The sequence below is a fragment of the Sesamum indicum genome, linkage group LG9 (genome assembly GCF_000512975.1).
Source record: "Sesamum indicum cultivar Zhongzhi No. 13 linkage group LG9, S_indicum_v1.0, whole genome shotgun sequence".
Classification (NCBI taxonomy): Eukaryota; Viridiplantae; Streptophyta; class Magnoliopsida; order Lamiales; family Pedaliaceae; genus Sesamum; species Sesamum indicum.
In genome coordinates, this window is record NC_026153.1 from 410,707 (window position 1) to 419,957 (window position 9,251).

The 9,251-nt window shown below is 37.3% G+C and overlaps 2 protein-coding genes across 5 annotated transcripts in view; one reads left to right on the top strand and one right to left on the bottom strand.

The window, feature by feature from the left end:
* The window catches only part of LOC105169979 (protein TIC 100), a 7,165-nt gene extending 4,915 nt beyond the window's left edge, over positions 1 to 2,250 (bottom strand). Inside the window, exons 1-4 of the mRNA XM_011090538.2 lie at positions 1,460 to 2,250; positions 1,059 to 1,130; positions 862 to 951; positions 584 to 757 (exon numbers count right to left, since the gene is read on the bottom strand). Coding sequence (XP_011088840.1) covers positions 584 to 757; positions 862 to 951; positions 1,059 to 1,130; positions 1,460 to 2,097 — 974 coding nt within the window. The 5' untranslated portion in view covers positions 2,098 to 2,250. The remainder of the gene's footprint in view (positions 1 to 583; positions 758 to 861; positions 952 to 1,058; positions 1,131 to 1,459) is intronic.
* Positions 3,148 to 9,251, top strand: part of LOC105169980 (protein ROS1) — a 9,658-nt gene continuing 3,554 nt past the window's right edge. For 3 of the 4 annotated variants that reach the window (XM_011090541.2, XM_011090539.2, XM_011090542.2), the window contains exons 1-7: positions 3,148 to 3,802; positions 4,305 to 5,759; positions 5,842 to 6,180; positions 7,910 to 8,000; positions 8,099 to 8,579; positions 8,663 to 8,742; positions 8,870 to 8,954. In XM_011090541.2, the coding sequence (XP_011088843.1) occupies positions 3,364 to 3,802; positions 4,305 to 5,759; positions 5,842 to 6,180; positions 7,910 to 8,000; positions 8,099 to 8,579; positions 8,663 to 8,742; positions 8,870 to 8,954 (2,970 nt within the window). In that variant the 5' untranslated portion in view covers positions 3,148 to 3,363. The remainder of the gene's footprint in view (positions 3,803 to 4,304; positions 5,760 to 5,841; positions 6,181 to 7,909; positions 8,001 to 8,098; positions 8,580 to 8,662; positions 8,743 to 8,869; positions 8,955 to 9,251) is intronic. The other variant, XM_011090543.2, reaches the window with a different exon arrangement.

A 9,251-nucleotide genomic window follows, 5' to 3' on the forward strand; every position in this document is an offset into this window, starting at 1 on the left:
TTTTTTTTTTTTTTTTTTTTTTTTTTTTTTTTTTTTTTTTTTTTTTGAACTAACTGGAGACAAAAAATTCAAACCAAGCTTTTGATATCATATGCTTGTGAAGACACGCCACTAAGGTAATATGTCTACTAATCAGGCTTTCCATTGCATGTCATAAATTATTGATAGCAAGCTATTTCATGGCTTAGTAAATTAGTATCTCATATCATAACTAAATACAATCTGCACTCATACTAACAGTATGAGCAAAGCAAGCATCCGGACAGAAAAAGATACTACCATTTCAGAGTTCTGGATGAAAAAGTGCAAATTATCCAGGTAACATCAGTGATGTTTTTACTGACTCAAACTCAAGACAGATTTTTAAAATGGAGGATGCTACAAGCCTACAGCCAAAAACTACTGCAGAGAGCAAAATCACCATACTCTGAAGTAATTGTACCTAAGATCATTACTTTGCAACATAACAGCTACAAGCATCAAGCTTCATGCGATATTTGTGGAAAAAAAAAGAAGAACGAGGAAGGGTGATACAAATGGGTGTTGTGATTGTGAAAACTGATGGCTTGAGCATAAAACTTACGGCTTCTTTCCGAATTGTCTGATCCACTCATCCTTTTCATAAAAAGGGATTTCATATTCTCCATTAGCTAACCGCAAACTGTCTTCAATGTCCATCTCAAGCCATTCCCTATCTTCAGGGGACATAAAGTCTCTTGATATTATTTTACCTTCGGCTCGCATCTTTGCCTCAAGCCTGGAAAAACCATGGAAAGTATATCAACATAATACTAATTAGAATGCTTATGTTCTGACTGTTGATAATTTTAAAAAGAGTCCACAAAGCAGTTAAGGACACACTTGGAACCGGGAATAGGTTCCATGGTGGGAATTTCCACTTCAACAACTCCATGACCTTCCATGTTGTTTTGGAGCCATTCTCCTTCATACCTACAAGCAACAATTAAAGCTTACGAAACTTATGTTACAAAGGCATGAATGGATATCTTAAACTAAGGTAGAAAGCCATAAAGAATGATTGAAATTTGTAAACAAACCTGACCAGCCCTTGCTCAGCAACATATACACCTTTTCCATGAGCCAAGTCGTCCCAAACAGTGCCTTCATACCTTGCAAAATAAATTCATCAAAAAGATAAAGTCAGGAAGAGCCAAAGCGGTGGCGCTTTTTTTACTCTAAGCTCAACAACCGAAGAGAAAATCACTAACATGTACAGGCCTCCAAACAAACATATTTAGACATTAATAGTTCATATTCTAAAATTAATGAACAATAGAGCAACTTCTACTTCCTATAACTAACAACCAGGTCGCACTTAAATCCAGAATAGGAAATTGACCAGAGAAAACACAAAGATGTGACAAAATGCTAAACTACGCCCTCGTTCAAAATCACATAAAGAATTCAAAATGTTCCAAGAATAAGTTTGAACACTTACGTGCTGCCATCGGGGAAAATGTAGCTAACCCATCTCAAGAACTCCTCAATCCTGTCCAGCTCCTCAATTACAGCCTTGGGATTCGAGATATCATGATGGTTATTCGGAATCGCCGGATAAGGCTTCCTGTAGGGAACGTAAAACGGGGCAATGGGCGGATCACGGCCAGCCTTAATCTCCTCGCTGATAATATCCACCTCCTCCTCGTCCACCCAATTCGGGTCCCAACCCGGTTTAGTCATCTCAAGCGGAGCATCCGCCCACAACTCCTTCAAATCCTCCTCCCGCCAGTTCTCCGGGTCCGGAGGAAAATCGAAGAGGTCTTCGTGGTTATCAATTTCTTCCTTCTCCTCCAACTCCCTGCGCATGCGCTTCGAGAAGAGGATTTTGCTGAAACGGCTGATGTTGGCTTCGGGGGTGTTCTCGTCCTCGAGGTCGTCGGGATTGGGTTCCTGACCTCTGCCGTCGGGTCGGATGTAGGAAATGGGTTCTTCATCGGAGTCCGAGTCCGAGTCCGTCTCCAAGTCCGAGTCCGAGTCGGATGAGGATTCTGTGGATGTGGCTTCCGATTCTGAATCTTCTTCAGCGGCGTATTTGGGCTCTGGTCGAGCATCTTCTTCAGCTGGAGTGCTTGACATTGTCGAGTGGTATTGGATGCTCAGTGTGTGAAAAAATACAGAGGAAGAAGGCCTGAACTGAAGGGGAAGAAGATAAGGTAGGGGGAGTAGAGTAGTGAAGAGCGGCAAGAGTTTTGTTTTTTATAGTACAGTGTGTGCAGTGAGGCGTTGTACCAAGGAATGCAGCGACAGCTTGTACTAAAATTGCTCTCTCCTCTTCTTCTTTAATTACCCTCTCTTGCAGCCATCAAAATCAAATTAGGGTCAATTTAACCTGTCGTTTGCATAATTAACTATAAAATACTTATATTTTTTAGAATAATTAAACTAAAATTATCGATAATTGTATGAAGAAAAACAAAGATAGTTGAGTGACCCATTTTTTTCTGTTTAAATCTTACAACTTGAGTTTTTATGAAGAAAGGGGTATTTATGTCACGTCTAAAGTTAGTTACTATAAACGCTTATACCTTAACAAATAATATAGATATATTTATGAGTTTAAAAAATATTATCAGAATTAAGATTTAAATAACAATAAGAATAAATTAAATAAATGTTATTAAAACTAACATGTTATGTTATCAAATAAAAAAAAAGGAAACATTTTTATTTATTGATGAGTTTATCTTTGTCGAATAAAAAACTGAAACAAATATTTTAAGGGACATTTAAATTGACGAATTTTGAAAAAGAAATTTGAAATAAATTTATATTAAAAAATTATAAACTTCATCGATATTCAAAATATATTTTAAAATCAAAGTGTAACAATTTGAAATTATCCGAACAAAGATATTAAAGATTTGATTTTCAAATCCATAAATTGAAATGCAACAACATTAGTCTGTTTAATTTACTTTTTCAATTAATATATTTATTAATTTAAAAATTATTAAATATAAGTTATAAACAACACTAATTAAATTACACAAACTCCAAATAGCCATAATTATAAAAGTATTTTTATTGAATTGAAAAAAAATATTTGAACATATTCACACGTTTAGAATAGAAGAGAGGAGAAGAGATAGATATAGATAGATAAAGAGTAGGTCAAAGCAAAGCAAAGCAGTGAAGGTGAAAAAGCTCTTTCTTCTACCATTGGTTCTTATTAGCCCTTTTCAAGCACTTCTCTTTTTGTACTCCATGTTTTCTGTGTTTGTTTCTCACTGATGAGTTCGTGTTGCAGTTATTCTCTAGACATGGCCTTTTTCTTCAGTTTGATTCTTGTTTTGGTTCTCTCTCTCTTAAAGCTTACGGCTTTTCTCTTCTCCTGAAGTTTGAATGGAACTTGAGAGTAGTATGGCTGGAGAGTTGAAGGAAAAGGGTGCATGGGTGCCATTGACACCAGTAAAACCAGTTCCTGCAAGACATGATGAGATTAACTCCAGTGCCAGTGATAAAGGCGTGAATCATGATGTGGGCTCTGTTGAAAATCCTCAATTGTCTCAAATTTGGGGAGAATTGGGGAAGGAGAGTGGCAATTGTGGTTTTGAATTTGGGAATTCTGGGAGAGTTTGTCTCGGGAGGGATCAAGAAGTTGCAGAGAATTGTGATGGTTCTGTGTCAAATGTTGGGGCAGTTGAGGGAGTAAAAACTGCTGAGGATTGTAGTGGTGGGGTGGCCAGAAAATCTGGTTTTGCGGTTTTTGGGGATCCAGGCAGCAGCTTTGAGTCACTGGGATTACATGGAAAACCAGACGGCATAATAGGTGGGACCTCAGGTATGTCCTTGCACGTTTTCGTTGCATGAAGCTCCATGTATGTGTATGCGTGTGTGTGTGTGTGTATGGTGTGTGTGCGTGTGTTTTCCTTCTCTTGCCTATGAAGTGGGAGTTAATGAATTAAGTTAAACTGCAAGCTGTCGTTATGGAGTTGTTTAGTACACCACAACAGGTAATTCTGTAACTATGGCTTTGTAGGGTATTTTTGCATGATCAAGATATGTGCTCTCTTACTCAATATAGCAGATTATATTCACAAAGAGATGCCTAGATTTTAGCCTAAATTCATTTTCTGCAAAAGATTTATTCCTTGTATGTCTGTCTTTATGTATTCCTTTTTCTTCTTTGCTTGGTATCTGTTTCTATGTTTCCGAAGATATAGCTCGATGGCGCACTGTGATGTTGATGTTGGAGATGGTTATGAGTCATAACTTATGATTTGACTAATTTGTAGAAATATTGTGTTTTTAATATGAAACCTTTCCTCTTGTTTCTGGTGAAGACAATAGGTCACGTCAAAACACCATTGATGTTGATGTGTCTTCTGCATGGAAGAAGAGTGATCACAATTCACAATGTAAATTTGGGCCAGATTCAACAAAAGCTTCAAATATGCCAAAGAATCAAACTCCCAAAAAGAGGAGCAACAAGGGCATTGACTCGAATAAAAAGCCGCGGAAGAGAGCAAGAATGATAAGACATAGACCTAAAGTCTTTGATGAAAGTAAACCTATAAAGCCTTCAACTCCGAAACCCCGGACTCCAAAGCGTACAAAATATGTGAAAAAAGATAGCCGCAAAACTCCAGTTGATCCCTCAAAAGATGTTGATAGGGAAGTGGTTGGTAATTATAGTAAACTTTCCTGCAGACAAAAGCTGGAATTCAGTACAGAAAACTGCGCTGTAAATCAGAATTCAGAGGTCTGCGATGAGATAAAAATTACAACAGGGGTCGAGCCACAGCCTTGCTGCCGTAGCAGATTCAGTTATTTGAAAGTGTATCGAAGAATTTTCAGGCCAAATGAATGTTTGAAGAACAGTAGAAAATTAGGTCCTAATTGTCCAAATATGTTCAAGAAAGCAAGGATGAGGCGAAAAAGGGTGACTGTGTTTGACAAGTTGACTAGACTTGTTAGCATGATTCCCACCTCTCGCAAACAGAGAAGTGCAGCTTCGAATGGACCATTTAACTTTTACCCTGGAGTGAAAGATAGAAAGAATAAATCTCGGACATTAAGTCAAAGATGGACATCTTGGACGTTAAGGAAAAGGAGGACACCTCGTACATCAAGCCGAAGGCAGAAATCCACAGAAAAGATGACTAGGGAAGCAATTAAACATCCAAGGTTTGATAAATGCACTTTGAACTCAACTTGGATGGTGAATTTGAAAAGGAAAAGATCTAAGGCATCCACCCGAATACGGGACCTATCATCCTTTGTCAATGATCTTTCTAAGATCCAGGTATCGGAGGCTTTTCTCCGGATGGCCTCTAGTATCAGAACCCAAGGCAGTGCCAAATTTGCAGCTTGCATGGCAGTTCAAGGTGAGGGACCTCAGAGTTTGGCGATTGAGCAACAAGAACTTCCTCAAGATAACTTAGTTTCTTGTAATGAAAGCATTCAGATATCTCCTACAGAATTTGCGGACTGTGTGCTTGGAGTTGAAATTGATATCCCGAACCACAGTTTGGAAATGGACATACTCAATTATCAGGTGGTAGAGGGTCATAGTGTGGTAGCAAAGAGTATGAAGGAGATGGTATCATTTTCTGATAAGTTGCTACCTTACCATAAATCTCGATGCAACAATCGTACCTTTGACATTCCTCCATGCTTCCAACCACGAGAGGACATCAATTTCATACGCGAGAAGTATTCGTTGGAGTCTGATATTGTGACACCATACTTGATGGGCCCGCATCATGAACAAAAGAATGTCTTTTCAATCCGAGATTGTGAGTCCAAAAACCAATCTTCTTTTTTGCTTTTAGCTTGAAAACAGATAATTATCTTCACGCGACTTTGCTCTTGTTTCAGATAATGTGTTTACACAAGCTCTGGTTGATTTTGCTACCCAGAGGATAGAGTCTTTACATATTGATGATGGATGTAATCAACTCGTGGTGCGGAACCAAATTGTGCATGGTGCACTTGTGCCTTCTAAAGGAAAATTTGATCCTTCCAAGAGACGGAAACCGCTGCCAAAAGTTGATCTTGATGCAGAGACAATGAGAGTTTGGAATCTGCTGATGGAAAACAATGGGACTGATGATACCGAACAAGAAGATGATGATAAGGCAAAATACTGGAAGAAGCAGAGAGAAATATTTGATGGACGAGTGGAATCATTTATTGCCCGCATGCATCTTATTCAAGGTATGTTTGATGTTGCCATTGTATTTGAAGTTGTAAAATCCATCACACACTATCTTGTTGTGATGGGGGGATCCACGATGACCTAAATGAATGTTGAAAAATTATGGGATCAATTGTGGACAAAGGTAATTTATGGTATTTAACTGGTTGTTTTCTATCATAGTTGATAAAATGGCTTAACTTCTGATATTTTCGAATTTCACTTTAGGATAACCTTTATGTAAGTGCAATCTCATGGATTTAATAATTTCATATCAAACACAACAGAACTTTCACCACTTTTAACAATGATGGGCCATGGAGAAAAAAAGAAAATACTTCCAAAAAAATTTGGAGATACAACTACAGCAATATTCACTACTCTGGTGATCTTAGTATAGATTAGTTGTCCTTTCAGATTCTAGAAACACATACGATTGCCTTGGTTAGTGACGACAATCTCTTTCTGTATTTAAGCAGCTTTCCCGCACCTGACTTAGGCACTCAAATGCATTCTTTTCTTTTTCTTACAAATGTTACGTGCATGAATATAAAATCAATTTTAGATAATAGTTCGTTAACTATCAAATATTTGTTGACTAATTATTCAGGAATGTCAATCACCATTCCATCTATTGCTGCTACTTCGAGATTGATTGTTAATATGGATAAATACAGGAGAATTATTTATTATTATTATTATTTTATAATTTTGATATATTCCTGAGTTTATGATTTATATTTAGAAATGCATATTCCTTGTACTAACTGCTTCAGTGAGCTACTAACAGTTGTCTAGATAATCACATACAACCAATGTTAATGGCGAAGATGAAGAATGCTCAAAGAAAAGGCTTTGCAGGGGCTCACCTGCTACATATATGCACTTGGAAACCTTAAAGATCCTCTGGATATATCAAAGGGGCCTGGTGTAGCAAAATTTTAATTCAGACAATTTTCTTTGTGGTTTTGCATGCTCTAACCTGGATTTTCTGGGTGGAACAGTTGACATGTTTGACCGTATCTAAAAGAAGTTCTATTTTCAACTCCAGATTTTCAATACTCACTCCCAAAGACTATCTCAGCACTTTAGTTGCTTCCAATTTACTATGATCAACTACCTAAAGAAAAACCCCGGAGGATTGTTTATAGATGAATTATCTTAGTATTACTTTCTAAACAGTATTGCTTTTTCAATGTTCCAGGATTGACTAAAGATCTTAAGAGCCTTTGTATCTATTCATCTTAATGGTACTGTGGTCGAATTTATCTGAAGCATCTAACTTTAATGATCAGTACCTCAGGGCCAGAGGCCTGTATTTATAACCATCTAGCTCTAAGTTGAGTAATCCTAGATCAGTACATGATGTGTCGGATTTCATTTCATTTAATTCTATCTCAGAAGAAAGTTATGTTCCCCCTCACTATTATCCATCTTTTTATTTTATATATAGTCAAGCATGAAATTTTCCTTACCAATAAGGGTTATAAGCATACAGAAATTCGAGTTGCATTTCAACATATCATTCTGTTTCATAATTTATATTTAGAAATTTATAATCCTTGTGCTAACTGCAATCTGTCATGGGTACTGCTAGTAGTTTTAGATAAACAGATATTACCATAATACTGGAGCAATGAACAGTTCTCATTATAAAATACAGTTTTAGTAATCAATGTCTAATTGTACTCATACCATTGACAGAATTGTTGAAACTCCGTGTTGACTATTGAAATATCAAACTCTCAGGTGATAGGCGATTCTCACCATGGAAAGGATCTGTGGTTGACTCAGTGGTTGGAGTTTTCCTGACTCAAAATGTCAGTGATCATCTCTCCAGGTAAAGTCAAATGTAATGCAAATGATTGTAACATCTTTACTTATTTCATGTAATGCCACGTTGCCACTCGTTATTATTTTCTTTTCGGTCGCTTGCAGTTCTGCCTTTATGTCTCTTGCAGCAAGATTTCCACCTCCAACTGTGAGTGAACAAAATGGTTTAGATGATAGAAGTGACTGTTTAATTGATGAAAGCAAAGAAGTGAAAATAGCCGAAACACCCTCAGGCAAGTGCGAAGAATTGTTGATGATGGAAAACTACCCTTCATCGAGTAGCCCCCCCAATAAGGTTGGAGTCGATCCCAACAATCATGTTGGGGTCGACCTGGAAAAGGGAAATGAAACTTCCCTCCAGACCGAATCCACGTCAAGAAAGAAAGGGAAGGTTAAAGATAAACAAGAAAACACAATCAATTGGGATGAATTGAGGAAAAATATTTCCCATGGCAGCTCAAGGAATAGGACTTACCAGACCATGGATTCTGTTAATTGGGAAGCAGTTAGACAAGCAAAGGTTGAAGAGCTGGCTAAGGTGATCATGGAACGAGGCATGAACAATATACTTGCTGGAAGAATCAAGGTGTTTAAAATGAGTTTCTGGCAATAACCTAAGATGTTTCTAATTGTTGGTCGAAAAATCTCCCCTTCACTCTCACTGTGCAGGATTTCCTTGATCGAATGGTTAGAGATCATGGTAGTATTGACCTAGAGTGGCTAAGAGATGTTCCACCAGATAGAGCGAAGTAAGTATGCATAGATAACTTGATTAATGTTCAGAAACTTTACTACAATGTTTACATATGAAGCTAAACATCAAGTGGAGGTAATTGATCTTGTTGTTCTGCATAAAACACAATCATTACTTTATAGGGAATACTTACTGAGCATACCTGGATTGGGCTTGAAGAGTGTAGAGTGCGTGAGGCTTCTGACGCTGCGCCAACACGCATTCCCTGTAAGTTTGATTGGATATGTGTGTGTGCAAGTTTGACCATATTTAAAGAAGTACTAGATGTCATGTTTTATATTACAGCTTTCCTTCGTTAAATTGCGATCAAAAGGGTATGTTGGAATGTAAAGAATAACTGCATGTGGTGTAAAGTGATTTTTCAAATATGAAACTTTTTGTAATATACATAAACTAAAAGGGATGTCAGCATAATCATCCCATATATTTATTAAGCTAAATAGTATAACTCCATCCTTGGTGTTATGGATTTTTTCTTTCCTTAGTCCGCCACTAAAGTTGGTC